Raw genomic sequence first — 19,906 nt, 5'->3', positions numbered from 1 at the left:
TGTGTGGTAGTATCTAATGTTGTGCTTGGTGTGGTTGTCTGCGGTGTGGTTGTTGTCAAATGTACGGTGGTTGTCTCTGTTGTCGGTGTATTTGTGGTGGATTGTGAAGTTGATTGTGTGGTAGTATCCAATGTTGTAGTTGGTGTGGTTGTCTGCGGTTTGGTTGTTGTCAATTGTACGGTGGTTGTCTCCGTTGTTGTCGGTGTATTTGTGGATTGTGAAGTTGATTGCGTGGTAGTTTCCAATGTTGTGGTAGGTGTGGTTGTCTGCGGTGTGGTTGTTGTCAAATGTACGGTGGTTGTATCTGTTGTCGGTGTATTTGTGGTGGATTGGGAAGTTGATTGTGTGGTAGTATCCAATGTAGTTGGTGTGGTTGTCTGCGGTGTGGTTGTTGTCAGTTGTTCGGTGGTTGTCTCCGTTGTTGTCGGTGTATTTGTGGATTGTGAAGTTGATTGCGTGGTAGTTTCCAATGTTGTGGTGGGTGTGGTTGTCTGCGGTGTGGTTGTTGTCAAATGTACGGTGGTTGTATCTGTTGTCGGTGTATTTGTGGTGGATTGGGAAGTTGATTGTGTGGTAGTATCCAATGTAGTTGGTGTGGTTGTCTGCGGTGTGGTTGTTGTCAGTTGTTCGGTGGTTGTCTCCGTTGTTGTCGGTGTATTTGTGGTGGATTGGGAAGTTGATTGCGTGGTAGTTTCCAATGTTGTGGTGGGTGTGGTTGTCTGCGGTGTGGTTGTTGTCAAATGTACGGTGGTTGTATCTGTTGTCGGTGTATTTGTGGTGGATTGGGAAGTTGATTGTGTGGTAGTATCCAATGTTGTAGTTGGTGTGGTTGTCTGCGGTGTGGTTGTTGTCAAATCTACGGTGGTTGTATCTGTTGTCGGTGTATTTGTGGTGGATTGGGAAGTTGATTGCGTGGTAGTTTCCAATGTTGTGGTGGGTGTGGTTGTCTGCGGTGTGGTTGTTGTCAAATGTACGGTGGTTGTATCTGTTGTCGGTGTATTTGTGGTGGATTGGGAAGTTGATTGTGTGGTAGTATCCAATGTTGTAGTTGGTGTGGTTGTCTGCGGTGTGGTTGTTGTAAATTGTACGGTGGTTGTCTCCGTTGTTGTCGGTGTATTTGTTGTGGATTGGGAAGTTGATTGTGTGGTAGTTTCCAATGTTGTGGTGGGTGTGGTTGTCTGCGGTGTGGTTGTTGTCAAATCTACGGTGGTTGTATCTGTTGTCGGTGTATTTGTGGTGGATTGGGAAGTTGATTGTGTGGTAGTATCCAGTGTTGTAGTTGGTGTGGTTGTCTGCGGTGTGGTTGTTGTCAATTGTTCGGTGGTTGTCTCCGTTGTTGTCGGTGTATTTGTAGTGGATTGGGAAGTTGATTGTGTGGTAGTTTCCTGTGTTGTGGTTGGTGTTGTTGTCTGTGGTGTGGTTGTTGTGAATTGTACAGTGGTTGTCTCCGTTGTTGTTGGTGTATTTGTGGTGGATAGAGATGTTGATTGTCTAGTAGTTTCCAATGTTGTGGTTGGTGTGGTTGTCTGTGGTGTGGTTGTTGTCAATTGTATGGTGGTTGTCTCCGTTGTTGTCGGTGTATTTGTGCTGGATTGGGAAGTTGATTGTGTGGTAGTATCTAATGTTGTGCTTGGTGTGGTTCTCTGCGGTGTGGTTGTTGTCAAATGTACGGTGGTTGTCTCTGTTGTCGGTGTATTTGTGGTGGATTGGGAAGTTGATTGCGTGGTAGTATCCAATGTTGTAGTTGGTGTGGTTGTCTGCGGTTTGGTTGTTGTCAATTGTACGGTGGTTGTCTCCGTTGTTGTCGGTGTATTTGTGCTGGATTGGGAAGTTGATTGTGTGGTAGTATCTAATGTTGTGCTTGGTGTGGTTGTCTGCGGTGTGGTTGTTGTCAAATGTACGGTGGTTGTCTCTGTTGTCGGTGTATTTGTGGTGGATTGTGAAGTTGATTGTGTGGTAGTATCCAATGTTGTAGTTGGTGTGGTTGTCTGCGGTTTGGTTGTTGTCAATTGTACGGTGGTTGTCTCCGTTGTTGTCGGTGTATTTGTGGATTGTGAAGTTGATTGCGTGGTAGTTTCCAATGTTGTGGTAGGTGTGGTTGTCTGCGGTGTGGTTGTTGTCAAATGTACGGTGGTTGTATCTGTTGTCGGTGTATTTGTGGTGGATTGGGAAGTTGATTGTGTGGTAGTATCCAATGTAGTTGGTGTGGTTGTCTGCGGTGTGGTTGTTGTCAGTTGTTCGGTGGTTGTCTCCGTTGTTGTCGGTGTATTTGTGGATTGTGAAGTTGATTGCGTGGTAGTTTCCAATGTTGTGGTGGGTGTGGTTGTCTGCGGTGTGGTTGTTGTCAAATGTACGGTGGTTGTATCTGTTGTCGGTGTATTTGTGGTGGATTGGGAAGTTGATTGTGTGGTAGTATCCAATGTAGTTGGTGTGGTTGTCTGCGGTGTGGTTGTTGTCAGTTGTTCGGTGGTTGTCTCCGTTGTTGTCGGTGTATTTGTGGTGGATTGGGAAGTTGATTGCGTGGTAGTTTCCAATGTTGTGGTGGGTGTGGTTGTCTGCGGTGTGGTTGTTGTCAAATGTACGGTGGTTGTATCTGTTGTCGGTGTATTTGTGGTGGATTGGGAAGTTGATTGTGTGGTAGTATCCAATGTTGTAGTTGGTGTGGTTGTCTGCGGTGTGGTTGTTGTCAAATCTACGGTGGTTGTATCTGTTGTCGGTGTATTTGTGGTGGATTGGGAAGTTGATTGCGTGGTAGTTTCCAATGTTGTGGTGGGTGTGGTTGTCTGCGGTGTGGTTGTTGTCAAATGTACGGTGGTTGTATCTGTTGTCGGTGTATTTGTGGTGGATTGGGAAGTTGATTGTGTGGTAGTATCCAATGTTGTAGTTGGTGTGGTTGTCTGCGGTGTGGTTGTTGTAAATTGTACGGTGGTTGTCTCCGTTGTTGTCGGTGTATTTGTTGTGGATTGGGAAGTTGATTGTGTGGTAGTTTCCAATGTTGTGGTGGGTGTGGTTGTCTGCGGTGTGGTTGTTGTCAAATCTACGGTGGTTGTATCTGTTGTCGGTGTATTTGTGGTGGATTGGGAAGTTGATTGTGTGGTAGTATCCAGTGTTGTAGTTGGTGTGGTTGTCTGCGGTGTGGTTGTTGTCAATTGTTCGGTGGTTGTCTCCGTTGTTGTCGGTGTATTTGTAGTGGATTGGGAAGTTGATTGTGTGGTAGTTTCCTGTGTTGTGGTTGGTGTTGTTGTCTGTGGTGTGGTTGTTGTGAATTGTACAGTGGTTGTCTCCGTTGTTGTTGGTGTATTTGTGGTGGATAGAGATGTTGATTGTCTAGTAGTTTCCAATGTTGTGGTTGGTGTGGTTGTCTGTGGTGTGGTTGTTGTCAATTGTATGGTGGTTGTCTCCGTTGTTGTCGGTGTATTTGTGCTGGATTGGGAAGTTGATTGTGTGGTAGTATCTAATGTTGTGCTTGGTGTGGTTCTCTGCGGTGTGGTTGTTGTCAAATGTACGGTGGTTGTCTCTGTTGTCGGTGTATTTGTGGTGGATTGGGAAGTTGATTGCGTGGTAGTTTCCAATGTTGTGGTGGGTGTGGTTGTCTGCGGTGTGGTTGTTGTCAAATGTACGGTGGTTGTATCTGTTGTCGGTGTATTTGTGGTGGATTGGGAAGTTGATTGTGTGGTAGTATCCAATGTTGTAGTTGGTGTGGTTGTCTGCGGTGTGATTGTTGTCAATTGTACAGTGGTTGTCTCTGTTGTCGGTGTATTTGTGGTGGATTGGGAAGTTGTGGCAGGGTTTTGGATGATTGCGTCTGTGATTCTGCTAGATTGGTCTGTTGAAGTCGATAGTGTGGTGGCTTTATGTGTTGTGGTTGCCTGCAGTGTCGTAGTTGTCAATTGTACAGTGGTTGTCTCTGTTGGTGTATTTGTGGTTGATTGGAAAGTTGATTGGGTGGTAGTTTCCGGTGTTAAGCTTGGTGTGGTTGTCTGCGGTGTGGTTGTCAATTGTACGGTGGTTGTCTCCGTTGTTGTCGGTGTATTTGTGGTGGATTGGGAAGTTGATTGGGTGGTAGTATCCAATGTTGTGGTGGGTGTGGTTGTCTGTGGTTTGGTTGTTGTCAAATGTACCGTGGTTGTATCTGTTGTCGGTGTATTTGTGGTGGATTGGGAAGTTGATTGTGTGGTAGTTTGCAGTGTTGTGGTTGGTGTGGTTGTCTGCGGTGTGGTTGTCAAATGTACGGTGCTTGTCTCTGTTGTTGTCGGTGTATTTGTGGTTGTTTGTGAAGTTGATTGTGTGGTAGTATCTAATGTTGTGGTTGGTGTGGTTGTCTGCGGTGTGGTTGTTGTCAAATGTACGGTTGTTGTATCTGTTGTCGGTGTATTTGTGGTGGATTGTGAAGTTGATTGTGTGGTAGTATCCAATGTGGTTGGTGTGGTTGTCTGCAGTGTGGTTGTTGTCAATTGTACGGTGGTTGTCTCCGTTGTTGTCGGTATATTTGTGGTGGATTGGGAAGTTGATTGGGTGGTAGTTTCCAATGTTGTGGTTGCCTGGGGAGTGGTAGTTGCCAATTTGGTAGTGGCTGTCTGTGTTGTTGGTGCAGTTGTGGAGGATTGTTCTGTTGAAGTTGATAGGATGGTGACTTCCTTTGTTGTAGTTGCCTGTGAAGTGATAGTTGTCAATTCTGTAGTGGCTGTCTGTGTTGTTGGTGCACTTGTGGTGGATTGTTCTGTTGAAGTTGATAGGGTGGTGACTTCCTTAGTTGTGGTTGCCTGTGGAGTGGTAGTTGTCAATTCTGTAGTGGCTGTCTGTGTTGTTGGTGCACTTGTGATGGATTGTTCTGTTGAAGTTGATAGGGTGGTGACTTCCTTTGTTGTGGTTGCCTGCGAAGTGATAGTTGTCAATTCTGTAGTGGCTGTCTGTGTTGTTGGTGCAGTTGTGGAAGATTGTTCTGTTGAAGTTGATAGGGTGGTGACTTCCTTAGTTGTGGTTGCCTGTGGAGTGGTAGTTGTCAATTCTGTAGTGGCTCTCTGTGTTGTTGGTGCACTTGTGGTGGATTGTTCTGTTGAAGTTGATAGGGTGGTGACTTCCTTTGTTGTGGTTGCCTGTGGAGTGGTAGTTGTCAAATCTGTAGTGGCTGTCTGTGTTGTTGATGGACTTGTGGTCGATTGTTCTGTTGAAGTTGATTGGGTGGTGACTTCCTTTGTTGTGGTTGCCTGTGGAGTGGTAGTTGTCAATTCTGTAAAAACAAATCAGTAGAATGCATCAGAGGACACAGTAAGGACAATGCTTCGAGGTCACGCAAAGGACAATGGACCACGCCTATAGAAATAATTAACGAAAGGTGCTTGCAATGAAAGTGCAAAAAGGGGGATAACGGGGTAGGAGGAATACCACCAAAAGATATACAGTAGATTGATGGGAAAGAGGATAATTGGAGAGAGGTTATCTTGCATAAGGGGGTGGAAGTCAAACCCGGGGGTCTCTAGGGAAGGAAAAGCTGGTCGTCAATAACCGTGTTCGTGCCCTACAGGTGTTCCTATTAGTGTTGTTGGAATAATAAAGTTCTCTTACCAGGCCGACTCGTGTGGACCCCCTTTTACTGCAAATTAAAACCGTGGTGCAGCATTAACTAATAGGGAAATTTGATTAAATGTGTATTTCGTATTGATGAATGGACATTGATCCAAATCTAGTTGTAACTTTCAGAAACGTTATTCGCAAATGTTAAGCTTGTCTTATATTGCATTGGTTATACATCTGGCTTGTTTAATCCAGTGAAACTCAACTGCAGTTCTCTCTTTCTTGCTTTACTTAGACCAGTGGCTCTTAACCCGGGGTTCATGCACCCCGTTGGGGTGTGAGATGCCCTTTGTGAGGGTGCAAGACATGGCCAATTCTTTTAGAAGGTAAATCATCAAAGCACAAATTAATCACGGGCACGTAGGTACAACTACTTTGTTTCATCAAACCGATATATTTACATTATACATGGTTTTTTACACACTTTTATTGGACTTGCCTCATCTGTTTATATTTTTTAAATTATTTTATTCGAAATCGAACAATCAAACATATAACAATTGTTAAGTAAAAAAAAATTATAATAAGAAAAATTAAAAATTCCAATAAGAAAGCAATAGGACTTTTCTGTAATGAATAGAACATTATTCACTGATATCCAGCATATAGCTTATAAATTGACAAACCACAGACAAACCATTGACACGACAGTTAAACCCTGGGCCAGACGCGCAAAAAATCGCAGCCTTTGCGATTTGCTAATTGCATTGTTTAAAAATTAGATTTGAAATCGATTAATCGTTCAGCCCTAATCCACATTGATATGGAGTAAATATCACGGATCCTGTAAATCCGCCTTCACTGCGGAGGTTTGACCCAGAAATCCGCAAAACAAAATGTGCGCGGTGTGGCGTAGATTCCAAGAGGTCTTAGCCGCTTCTGGTAGAGATCCGTAAATCCGTAATTTCTTTGGAGAATTCTGAATCACCACTACCATGGATTTCGGGAGCAGTGCTCTAACCTATTTTAGTGTTCATTGTCCTGCTTCTATGTAATAGCCAAATGTAAGCCATTTTTAACAGGAGGCACAATTATTAGGCCATAGACTTTAACTTTTTTTAGGAAGCAGGGTGTCCAGGTCATTCAGAAATGATATGGAAAAATATGCAATATGTTTTTGACAACAGCATGTAATGCTTTCAAAGAAACGCTGATGGCTTCATGTACTTTATGTCAATGGAATTAAGACCCCAGTTTTATTGCACTGTCAAGGACCCAACTTGCCCAACATTGTTTGAGTCCAATACGAATTCAACTGGGAACAATGCTTGTTATGAACCACTAGATGGCACACTAAGCAATGTTTTTTTCGTTACTACGTGTATTCATATTATTTGGTTCTCTCGGTAAAGTCACGGAGATAGAAAAATAATAATAAATTAAGGTGAATAAAAACACACTAATGTAGACTGTAGCCTGGTTCCTAATCGGAGTGAGTGTACTGCTTGTCTATAATGTAGACTGTAGCAATGTTTATTAAGCTGGGTGAGTGTCCTGGCAGTCTATAATGTAGACTTTAGCCTGGTTCTTAACCTAGGTGAGCGTGCTGGCAGTCTATAATGTAGACTGTAGCCTGGTTTTAAGCTTCTTTGGTTCTTTCGGTAAAGTCACGTAGAATGAGAATAAAATAGTAAATTGATAAAATAAAATAACACAATAAATTCTCTATAATGTAGACTGAGCGTCCTGGCAGTCTTTAATGAAAACTTATTGATTCTTTCAGTAATTAAAATAAAATAATACAAAAACCACGATGTTTCGATCACAACACAAGTGGTCGTCATCAGCAAGAAGGGACTAAACCTACTTTCGCACCGTATGTGCTATTCGGAGATGCTGTAAAGAGGTACGCATTGCATTTGTTAATTAATGTTTTATATTATATTATAAAATGACTAATCACTAATATTATTTTGCGAGTGTAGTTTATAAGTCAAAGATTTAGTTTATAAAATTACTGTTTTGGAGGAATTTAAAGAAAGCTACGTTTGCGTTAATGACTGTTAAATTAATATTGCACTTGCATTACAATACAGTAGTACATCTTACTACATGATTAATGAATGACAACGATGTTTTAATTCGAATGAATGTTTATAAAGAAGACTAAAAAAGGGACTCATCAGAAGTCATATTCCTCTTATATAGATAACTGATACGAGTAACAAACGATAATACATTTCTAGCAGTGCTTATTAATGGAGGCATATCTGCTTACACTTGTTACCGTGTACTTTCTATTCACATGCTGAATTCGATTTATTTACAGCTAACTCGTTTTATTTGAATGCATATTTAACTGCATTTTTTTAATTAACAAATGAAACCAGCAACACTGACTAGTTTTTATCTTAACATTTTTAGTCGGGTACTAGGAAAATTCAAAAGTGTTAAAAATGCTTGAACTATTTTAGAAAGCACTTTTACTAACACTGTAGATGGATACTGATTTTAAAATATGTTTACTGCTACTCATTCCAAATTATTAAAAAGCACGCAAATCTGTTGTACGTCTATGCTCCCATGTCGATGCTGCACGGCTGGAAATTCAAGTTTTCCTGAATTGGGCAATGCAAACGGTCTAATGGTAGCCTGGAATATAAGGTCAACATGTTTAACGATAACCCTCCACCACCCGACAGAACCAATTAAATCAAGTTTTCACGTGGGCAAATGTCCTAATTGATCTGGTTTCTCACCAAACCAGAGGAATGTTGAAAAGCCAAAGTAAAATGTCAATTTTGTACATCAAAATTTTGCTTGCTTTCCACATTCCTCCGGTTTTGCTGAAAAATAATCAATTAACATAGTTTCCCATATGACAACTTGATTTGATTTTGATTGGCCCTGTCAGGTGGTGGAGGGTTAGACTTAAACATTTGACTTTATACTTGAACGATTGAGCCCGAAAGGAACGAGAGTATTTACGAATCATATTGGTCATGAAATCCAACGTATAAAATTTGCTCATGAGAAAGTGTGCACACGGCAATACTTATCACGTATAAAATGTTAACATAAGTTTTTTTCTATTCAAGTTTTCTCATGCATTGTTTATCTTGTCAATTTGCCAAAAGCCACGGGGTTTATTCGTATTTTTAGTAAACAAAGCACAAACGTATTGATAGCTAATGAACGATATTAAACAAGTTAGATTAAACTTGTTTTCATGTTACTGTCATTACCATGGAAGTATAATTTTATTTTTTGTCAATTTATGACATTCAAAAAATAATTTGCGAACTACATTGCACTCATTTGTTGCTTCAATCAAACACTGAAGATGTCCATTTAGATATAAGATTGCATGGCATAAAACGGATTTATTGTTGAAACAAATTACCCGCTTTATAACAGTGCAGAATTCTGAAATCACATGAACCTGTATACATTTCTTGGTTGCTTGTATTTTACACTATTAATAATCATCGACATTAATTCGTTCCACTATTCACAGTTTATATTTACACAGATAATAATGATGAAAACACTCATCATCCTTACCTGAAAATAACAGCGACAGAATTAAAAAAATGGCATTTAAACCTCATTCTTGATCTTGCAAGCATCTTCTCGACTGATTACGATAAACAATGCAGTAGACCCCACTCCTTCCCTCCAGTGATGCTGCTTGTTGAAGCAGTGGACTAAAACCTATTTCTGTTAAGGCTCACAGGTGCTCTTTAAACAGCAGAAGCAAACCAGCCCTGACTTACTCGCTTCATACGTCAGCTCCTTAAATTACTTTTGAGAACTGGTTTGGAATTACCTTTGTGAATCACTGTGGGTGTATGCAGTTTGGCTTTAACCCGATTTTTTTGTTTATGGTGTCAAAGGAACGTTGAATGATTTTGTAATACGGGATCTACAGAAGGCATATTTGCAACGTCAATTTTTTTTTCAAATGCCAAAAGAATTAATTCCCAAGTTTTAAAAATGTTATTTTGTTTGCAGTTGTTATTTGCTTAACTTTTAGTATTGAGTTTAGCATGTGCGATTAAATCACGGTCATAACAAAATTCAACGCATATGTCAAGAACACTGCCCTAAAATAAATAAAAATAGGTGACGTTTTGGGCAGTGGGCCTTCTTCATAGCACACGCGCTATTATATATTTATTCTTAAGACATTTTTATTGACTGTGTTGAGAGAACTTGTTCATTGCCAATGCTGCTTCACTAAAACATGTTTAACAATCATATTTCGCAGTCATGTATTGCCTTTAGGACAGTTTGGCCCAGAGTAAAGCAGTCAACAGTGAATAATTAATCTGAACGTGGATATCACGCTGGCAAACATACTGCGTATATTCATCATCTGCAGCCAAGAACAATCTACTGCTAGATGAATCTCCCCCATCAGATGTCCAGAGGAGTTTCAGTAAGTAAGACAGGTTTAATACCAGCCTATTTAAGTATAATTTCTGCAAAAATATATTGATAGTGAATGGGGCATGGCAACTCTGATTTGCATGGTTGGCTACGTATGGTGCGAAATAAGTTAATCATACATATATTGCCCTGATGCTCATGTGCAATAGTTTCAACATTTAGCCACTAGATAGCAGACGTTATGCATGAGCGAATCAAATATGGCAACACCATTGTCCATCTGCACATCAAAGAGCAACGTGATGCATTTAATTTCGTGTCATGTTGATCACATTTACTTCTAGGTTTTGTTTGTTGGCAAAAGGGTTATAGATTGTATTCATTTGCAAAGGATGCCGAGAGCTTACACAACCGGTCACATGTGGTGCGGGGAACCTTATATTGGCCTTAGCGGCGAGCCGGGCTAGCTCTGATTGGTAGAGTGGAGAAGCTACCCAGTTTCAAAGGCCCATTTGGCAAACGGCCTTGTGATTGGCTGAAAGATTCTAAAGAGAAAAGGTGGGAATTTTCTAATTGATCGAACGGCAGAAAGAAGAGTCAGAAGAGGGAAGCAAGGCGATATGAGAAAAGGATGCATGAAAAAGCTTGGTGTTTCTATGAGCTTGCCGAACATGGGTCACGTCAAAAATGTTCATCACGAAAACGCTAGTGGCTTGTTCTGAATCTCCTCTTTTCACATTTGTAGAAACAATTTTGTTTCTAAACTCTTTACACTAATATGAAGAGGTGTTACAGTACTCGCACTCTCTGATAATGTTCATGGTAAATGTAAGATTTAGATGAATGTGTAATCTATGCATATTATTTGTAAATGAGTCATATAGCCCGGTGATGGATATTTCTAATAAATGTACCGTATAATTGATGAAAAATAGTGAAAGACTAGCAAACACTATACCATCATCTTTGACCCTCATCATTCCACTATATATTTTTTGTCAAGTTCAGATAGCGTATATTTAAATGAATGCACTAACCTGCAGTAGAAGTTTGTTTTTTTGTAGCAGTTGAGGACAGTAAAGTGGTAGAGGACTGTGTTGCAGTAGATGTTTCTGTTGGTGAGGTCTCAGTTTTTGGATTTGTTGTTGAAGATGATGGCACTACTGGGATAGGGGACTGTGTTGCAGTAGTTGTTTCTGTTGCTGAGGTCTCAGTTGTTGGATTTGTCGTTGAACGTGATGGCACTAATGGGGTCGAGGACTGTGGTGCAGTAGATGTTTCTGTTGCTGATGTGTCAGTTGTTGGATTTTTGGTTGAAGGTGATGGCACTACTGGGGTAGAGGACTGTGTTGCAGTAGATGTTTCTGTTGCTGAGGTCTCAGTTGTTGGATTTGTCGTTGAACGTGATGGCACTAATGGGGTCGAGGACTGTGGTGAAGTAGATGTTTCTGTTGCTGATGTGTCAGTTGTTGGATTTTTGGTTGAAGGTGATGGCACTACTGGGGTAGAGGACTGTGTTGCAGTAGATGTTTCAGTTGCTGAGGTCTCAGTTGTTGGATTTGTCGTTGAAGGTGATGACACTTCTGGGGTAGAGGACTGTGTTGCAGTAGATGTTTCTGTTGCTGAGGTCTCAGTTGTTGGATTTGTCGTTGAAGGTGATGACACTACTGGGGTAGAGGACTGTGTTGCAGTAGATGTTTCTGTTGCTGAGGTCTCAGTTGTTGGATTTGTCGTTGAAGGTGATGACACTACTGGGGTAGAGGACTGTGTTGCAGTAGATGTTTCTGTTGCTGAGGTCTCAGTTGTTGGATTTGTCGTTGAAGGTGATGACACTACTGGGGTAGAGGACTGTGTTGCAGTCGATGTTTCTGTTGGTGAGGTCTCAGTTTTTGGATTTGTCGTTGAAGATGATGGCACTACTGGGGTAGGGGACTGTGTTGCAGTAGATGTTTCTGTTGCTGAGGTCTCAGTTGTTGGATTTGTCGTTGAACGTGATGGCACTAATGGGGTCGAGGACTGTGGTGCAGTAGATGTTTCTGTTGCTGATGTGTCAGTTGTTGGATTTTTGGTTGAAGGTGATGGCACTACTGGAGTAGAGGACTGTGTTGCAGTAGATGTTTCTGTTGCTGAGGTCTCAGTTGTTGGATTTGTCGTTGAACGTGATGGCACTAATGGGGTCGAGGACTGTGGTGCAGTAGATGTTTCTGTTGCTGATGTGTCAGTTGTTGGATTTTTGGTTGAAGTTGATGGCACTACTGGGGTAGAGGACTGTGTTGCAGTAGATGTTTCTGTTGCTGAGGTCTCAATTGTTGGATTTGTCGTTGAAGGTGATGACACTACTGGGGTAGAGGACTGTGTTGCAGTAGATGTTTCTGTTGCTGAGGTCTCAGTTGTTGGATTTGTCGTTGAAGGTGATGACACTAATGGGGTAGAGGACTGTGTTGCTGTAGATGTTTCTGTTGCTGAGGTCTCAGTTGTTGTATTTGTCGTTGAAGGTGATGACACTACTGGGGTAGAGGACTGTGTTTCAGTAGATGTTTCTGTTGTTGAGGTCTCGGTTGTTGGATTTGTCGTTGAAGGTGATGATACTACTGATGTTGAGGACTGTGTTGCAGTAGATGTTTCTGTTGCTGAGGTCTCAGTTGTTGGATTCGTCGTTGAATGTGATGGCACTACTGGGGTAGAGGACTGTGCTGCAGTAGATGTTTCTGTTGTTGAGGTCTCGGTTGTTGGATTTGTCGTTGAAGGTGATGACACTACTGGGGTAGAGGACTGTATTGCAGTAGATGTTTTTGTTGCTGAGGTCTCAGTTGTTGGATTTGTCGTTGAAGGTGATGACACTACTTGGTTAGAGGACTGTGTTGCAGTAGATGTTTCTGTTGGTGAGGTCTCAGTTTTTGGATTTGTCGTTGAAGATGATGGCACTACTGGGGTAGGGGACTGTGTTGCAGTAGTTGTTTCTGTTGCTGAGGTCTCAGTTGTTGGATTTGTCGTTGAACGTGATGGCACTAATGGGGTCGAGGACTGTGGTGCAGTAGATGTTTCTGTTGCTGATGTGTCAGTTGTTGGATTTTTGGTTGAAGGTGATGGCACTACTGGGGTAGAGGACTGTGTTGCATTAGATGTTTCTGTTGCTGAGGTCTCAGTTGTTGGATTTGTCGTTGAACGTGATGGCACTAATGGGGTCGAGGACTGTGGTGAAGTAGATGTTTCTGTTGCTGATGTGTCAGTTGTTGGATTTTTGGTTGAAGGTGATGGCACTACTGGGGTAGAGGACTGTGTTGCAGTAGATGTTTCAGTTGCTGAGGTCTCAGTTGTTGGATTTGTCGTTGAAGGTGATGACACTTCTGGGGTAGAGGACTGTGTTGCAGTAGATGTTTCTGTTGCTGAGGTCTCAGTTGTTGGATTTGTCGTTGAAGGTGATGACACTTCTGGGGTAGAGGACTGTGTTGCAGTAGATGTTTCTGTTGGTGAGGTCTCAGTTGTTGGATTTGTCGTTGAACGTGATGGCACTAATGGGGTCGAGGAATGTGGTGCAGTAGATGTTTCTGTTGCTGATGTGTCAGTTGTTGGATTTGTGGTTGAAGGTGATGGCACTACTGGGGTAGAGGACTGTGTTGCAGTAGATGTTTCGGTTGCTGAGGTCTCAGTTGTTGGATTTGTCGTTGAAGGTGATGACACTTCTGGGGTAGAGGACTGTGTTGCAGTAGATGTTTCTGTTGCTGAGGTCTCAGTTGTTGGATTTGTCGTTGAAGGTGATGACACTAATGGGGTAGAGGACTGTGTTGCAGTAGATGTTTCTGTTGCTGAGGTCTCAGTTGTTGGATTTGTCGTTGAAGGTGATAGAACTAATGGGGTAGAGGACTGTGTTGCAGTAGACGTTTCTGTTGCTGAGGTCTCGGTTGTTGGATTTGTCGTTGAAGGTGATGACACTACTGGGGTAGAGGACTGTGTTGCAGTAGATGTTTCTGTTGCTGAGGTCTCAGTTGTTGGATTTGTCGTTGAAGGTGATGACACTAATGGGGTAGAGGACTGTGTTGCAGTAGATGTTTCTGTTGCTGAGGTCTCGGTTGTTGGATTTGTCATTGAAGGTGATGACACTACTGGGGTAGAGGACTGTGTTGCAGTAGTTGTTTCTGTTGCTGAGGTCTCTGTTGTTGGATTTATCGTTGAGGGTGATGACACTAATGGGGTAGAGGACTGTGTTACAGTAGATGTTTCTGTTGCTGAGGTCTCAGTTTTTGGATTTGTCGTTGAAGGTGATGACACTAATGGGGTAGAGGACTGTGTGGCAGTAGATGTTTCTGTTGCTGAGGTCTCTGTTGTTGGATTTATCGTTGAGGGTGATGACACTAATGGGGTAGAGGACTGTGTTACAGTAGATGTTTCTGTTGCTGAGGTCTCAGTTTTTGGATTTGTCGTTGAAGATGATGGCACTAATGGGGTCGAGGACTGTGTTGCAGTAGATGTTTCTGTTGCTGAGGTCTCAGTTGTTGGATTTGTCGTTGAAGGTGATGACACTAATGGGGTAGAGGACTGTGTTGCAGTAGATGTTTCTGTTGCTGAGGTCTCAGTTGTTGGATTTGTCGTTGAAGGTGATGACACTACTGATGTAGAGGACTGTGTTGTAGTAGATGTTTCTGTTGTTGAGATGCTGGTCTGTGTTAATGCCATTTCTGTGGTACATACACACAAACAGTTATTTGAAATAGACTCGTACACATTTTACATTTGAAATAATTCCTAATAAAATAAGTTCCAGTTCAATTGGTGATAAGTAGATAGCTTCTCTCATCCCTTACCCTATTATCGACAATTCATGTTAACCACGGGAGCTGTCGGTTCCACGCACACTCATTATTTGTAGGCTAATTTTATCGTTCAATTTTACTTAATGTATAGCGTAATAGCTTCCTATTCCTACACTTTGTTTGCAGATGTGATGCTTCAATCAAGACATACACACTACATGAGTTGAGGCGAAAGTTTTGAAAGGAGTAACGTCGTATTACATTCTTTGCACATTTTTTAAAAGTGCATTGCAATTTGAGCAATGTAGGACTACACCTGCTATCACGAAATGCCGCAATAGACAACATTGACACACACAAAGAAAGAACAATGATCTTACCTTTAAAAGCATTTTTTTGTCTATCTGTCTTTCTGTCTGTTTCTATCTGCGCACGCCTATCCTTGCAACGATTTTTACTGACAAACTGTTGGGTTTACGTTTCAGCAAAGTACACAGAAACATCACACTTAGCCTCCGTACAAAAACGTGCTATTTGTTTTTGCCCTCGGTCAAATCTAAACGAATAAAATCACACTTTATAACAATTTATTATTACACTGATCGTGGTGCCCAAGCACGCATGCAGACAGTCTCGTCCCCTCACCTGATGAAGGCCGCCTGTGTTGTGGCCGAAACGTCGTTAGAATATTATTGTGTTATTTTATTTTATCAATTTATTATTTTATTCTCATTCTACATGACTTTACCGAAAGAACCAAAGAAGATGAATCCTTGCAGTCACGAAAGCTTTAAATCGAAATTTATACTATGGAGTCAGTAGATGCTGATGTAGTGGCATAGATTAGAAGTGTAGTAGCATAGCGCTGGCTCCTGGCAGATGAAGGGGATCTGCGGCTTATGGCAGCTCTGACGTCAGCAGGCCAGGTTATACACCAGAGGGGGATCTAGGGGAAAAGTCACAGAAGGGGCACACCTAGAACCCGCTGGTAGGTTCTAGAAAGGGAGCGTGGCTGGGGGCGGAGCCAGGCCACACTGACAGTATAAGAACGACCCCTGTAGGGGACCTCGGGGGCTGTTGTATGGAGTGGGATCCCCATCGTGCTGCTGAAGTCTTCATCACCATTCTTCTCGTCGTCTTCACCATCCTTCTTGTCGTCGTCTCCGTCTTCACCATCTCAGGGCGTCACCAGTCAGGCCACCTACCAACTGTCCTGACTGAGTAATGATGCTCACAAGTGTTAACCTCAATGGTGCGTTTTAATAAAGTAGTGCCTACAACTTTTATCATCTCCGAGTTAGTCACTACACTACATTAGAGTAGTAGATACTACTATAGTAAGTAGATGCTAGTATAGAGTCAGTAGATACTACTACAGAGTGAGTAGATACTACTATAGAGTCAGTATATACTACTTTAGTCAGTAGACACGGCTGTAGTCAGTAGTTACTACTTAAGAGTCACTAGATATTACTGTAGAGTGACTAGATAATACTGTAGAGTGAGTAGTTACTACTGTCAAGTCGGTAGGTACTACTGTAGAGTCGGTAGATACGACTGTACAATCCATAAATACTACTGTATAGTAAGTAGTTATGACTGTAGAGTCATTTGATACTACCGTAGAGTCTGGTTACTACTGTAGAGCCGGTAGTTACTACTGTAGGGTCGGTAGATACTACTGTAGAGTCCGTAGATACTACTATAGAGTTAGTAGATACTACTACAGTCAGTAGATACTACTACAGTCAGTAGATACTACTGTAGAGTCAGTAGATACGACTACTGTCAGTAGATACGACTACAATCAGTAGATACTACAATACATTCAGCAGATACTAATATGGAGTCAGTAGGTACTACTGTACTCAGTAGATGCAACTACAGTCAGTATATACTGGTGCAGAGTCAGTAGATATGACAGTCGATTGGACGAGCTAAGGGCACGTGACCGGAAGCGGTGCCCGATTGGACGAGTTAAGGACACTTGGCCGAAAGCGGTGCCTCAATTGGACGAGCTAAGGGCACGTGACCGGAAGCCATGCCCGATTGGATGAGTTAAGGACACGTGGCCAAAAGCGGTGCCTCGATTGGACGAGCTAAGGACACGTGACCAGAAGGGGGGGGGGGCGCCGGCCTTGATAAAGCAAGGGGCCAGGGCCAAGAGATAAAAGGGGCTCGTTTCGGGGATCAAGCCAGCTAACACACATGCACATAGTGAGCAGCCTAGGACGAGTTAGACACACTTAGCAACAGAACCCGGTGTACAGTGAATTGTTTAATAAATGTGTTGCCTCCTACAATGGTGTGTGCGCCTCAGTCGACATACACTACACTGGCGTCAGAAGTGTCTTCGGACAACGACGAAGAGGGCGAGTTGATCCCGCAAGTGGCCCCGGGTGCTGAAGCCCTGGTGATGGAGGGCGGCGAAGTGTGGATGCTGGCACGGCAGCCGCCGTCAAGGAATGAATGTCACGGCAGGAAGAAGCGTTTCAACGACTTCGTCTCCGCCGTCGCTTCTCTCGCAGCCGCCCTGCTGGAGGAGGATGACGACGACGACGAGACACCGATGCCGCAGCCCTCTGTGCCTGTTTCCCGTGCGCAGAAAGCGGTTGTGGCACGGGACGTGCGGGAGCCCGCCAACTCTCCCGACGTCTGTGCTGCATTCACCATCACCCTGCAAGCGGGGGACGACTACGGGACGCTGACGCCGCGCCCACGGACTTCGGCGGGAGCTGTTTCCCGCATGCGGGAAACCGCAGGAGCGCGCCAGAGCCCGCTAAAATTTTAAAAGTGCGGGAAGGTGCTCCCGCCAAAGCCGTCCTCCCGTTGACGCCATTGCCTCCGGACTAAAGAAGCGCCTTCCTTTCGTCCGGGAATTCACGGCAGCGAGCGGCGACAAGGTGACATTCCAATGCCGCTTCATCGCCACCTGCAGCCTCGCAGAATGGACGGAAGAAGAGGCGCTGCGAGCGCTACCGACGGCGCTCGATGGATGATGCGTTGGCGGCCCTCGACGCCATTCCCGACGAATGGAAGACGATGCTACCACAAGCGCAAATGGAGGTGATTTTTGCTCCAGCCTCCGCCAAGCGCCACAAGTTCCCCACGCGGAAAAGTGGGGAAGCAGAGACGCCCCTCGCTTATCACGGCGCTCTCTTGGTGTCCGCCAGGGCGGCCTTCCCCGGGATTGACCAGGTGGGGAGAGATTCCCTGGTTCTGGAAAAGCTGCTGTCGTGGGCCGAGGACCTCCAGGTCATTATACCGGCAACGACATCACCTCGCTGAAGGTCGCCCACTGTCTGGAGGCTCACCTACATATCCGGCGACGAGGCGGGGTGGTTGTGGATACGGCACCCCTGGCGCAGGAGGGAGCAACTACCGGCGGACCGCATCTACGTATGGGGGTTTCGAGTCCTGCCGTGCCGTGGAGGAATCCCAGGCAGGACCGTCGGGGCGGGCGAGACGGGCCGGTGAGGTTTTCCCCTCGTCAGAGGGATGGGCCCGTCGTCTGTTTCAAGTGCGGTCTGCCTGGGCACGTCTCCGTGGTGTGCCGTGCGCGACAAGGAGGATCCTCATTTTCGACACCAGCCGTCGATTGTCGCTCCTTCTCTTCACCAGGCCCTAAGACGAGTCGCGTTACATTAGACAGCCCCCTCACTCACCTCACTCATCGGGTTCGGGGTCGTGGGTTGCGGATTTGCGGCAGGGGGCGTCACGTTATGTATCTCGGCTTTCGGATCCGGAGTCGCGGGATTACGTCGCGGTGAATCGCGTCCCGATCAAGGGTTGGTGGGCGAGGGGTGGCCCAAACGCCCTGCGCAGTTAACAGCCCTGGGCCACCGTATTGTGGCGGCGGCGGGTTCGTCCGTGGTCATAGGGACGGTCAAAGGCATTGACGTACGTGTCCTTATTGACACCGGTGCGCCGGCGACCATCATCTCGGGCACGGTTTTCGAAAGCTTGCCGCCAAACTGCGGCTCCGTTTTACCCGTTGCGTTTCCTTGTTTCACCACAAACGGCCAGTCCCTAGGAATTGTCGGTCAGATTTCGGCCACAATTGGCATTGGCGACATTCAGTTGTCGGGTCAAGTACTCATTTCCAAATTTTTAGCCGTACCTTGTCTGATTCGGACCAATTTCCAAGGTAGAATGCCGCTCAAAATCCTGGTAGATCAGGGCTGCATTGAGTTGCCATCGGGCCGCCGCATGGCTTTCTTGTCATCACTAACGTTTCCCACAGCGAATGTTTCGGTCCCTGCCATGGCAAACCAAATGGTTAAAATTTCCCCCGGGGCGCAGATGCTTATCCCCGTCGTTTAAAAAGCACCTCGATTGAAAAATGGCTCCACGCGGGTTTGTTGATGGTTCCCTCCACCAGGACAGTTCACGCACAAAATTATTTTTTGCACAAACTTTGGTTGCAAGTGATGGACAACCGTTTATTCAGGTCCTGAATGTGGGTCCTGACGTGTCGGAGATTCAGAAGGGCGCTGTCTTAGCTTACACGCCATCACATTGACACGGGAGATTTTAGCCCTATTCGTCAAAACCCTGACCGCCTGAGTCCCGTGGAGAAGGACCATGTGCACCGCACGATAGATGAAATGCTGGCCGTAGACATTATTGCTCCCTCTAACAGACCATGGGGTGCGCCCATCGTTCTTGAAAAGAATCAGGATGGTAGTTTGAGGTTCTTCGTGGACTTCCGCAGCCTCAACAAAGTCTCCGTGGTGGATTGTTACCCGCTCCCGCGGATGGACGACTCGTTAGACGCGTTGTCAGGGGCGCGGTTTTTCTCTGCGCTCGATTTGCTGTCGGGATTTTGGCAATTGCCCTTAGATGACAGTTCTAGGCCAAAAACTGCATTTTGCACGCCCCAGGGCCTTTTCGAGTTCAACCGGCTCCCGATGGGATTGCGCTCAGCCCCGGCCACATTCCAATGGCTGATGGAGCTAGTGCTAGTGGCCCTACAATGGGATGCGTGTTTGATTTATCTCGACGATGTCATCGTGTTTGGACGCACGTTCGAGAAGCACCTGCAGAGGTTGCGGGCTGTTTTCTTCAAAATGTGGGCTGCTAACTTGAAGTTTAAGCCGCAGAAGTGCCATCTGCTGCAGAGATCGGTGAAATATCTAGGCCATATCGTTGGCGAATACGGGATTTAGATGGACCCTGACAAAACTGTGTGCGTGCGCACGTGGCCAACCCCCAAGTCGGTGGGTGAGGTACGTAGTTTTGTCAGGTTC

At 44.5% G+C, this 19,906-nt stretch overlaps 2 protein-coding genes across 2 annotated transcripts in view; both read right to left on the bottom strand.

The window, feature by feature from the left end:
- Positions 1 to 3,944, bottom strand: part of LOC142929268 (uncharacterized) — a gene marked incomplete at its 5' end in the record, with an annotated part of 34,415 nt that extends 30,471 nt beyond the window's left edge. The window contains one exon of the mRNA XM_076070175.1: positions 1,206 to 3,944. Coding sequence (XP_075926290.1) covers positions 1,206 to 3,944 — 2,739 coding nt within the window. The remainder of the gene's footprint in view (positions 1 to 1,205) is intronic.
- A 6,994-nt stretch (positions 3,945 to 10,938) lies between these two features.
- On the bottom strand, positions 10,939 to 14,094 carry LOC142929267 (uncharacterized). The gene has a single exon (XM_076070174.1). It carries the CDS (start codon positions 13,990 to 13,992, stop codon positions 10,939 to 10,941), a length of 3,054 nt encoding a protein of 1,017 aa, XP_075926289.1. The 5' UTR covers positions 13,993 to 14,094.
- Between the last annotated feature and the right edge of the window lie 5,812 nt (positions 14,095 to 19,906).

Source organism: Petromyzon marinus, chromosome 28 (assembly GCF_048934315.1).
Source record: "Petromyzon marinus isolate PM22_M1 ecotype Great Lakes invasive population chromosome 28, UKy_Petmar_22M1.pri1.0, whole genome shotgun sequence".
NCBI lineage: Eukaryota > Metazoa > Chordata > Hyperoartia > Petromyzontiformes > Petromyzontidae > Petromyzon > Petromyzon marinus.
Note: the sequence above shows the minus strand (reverse complement) of the source record. Positions and strands in the feature narration are given on the sequence as shown.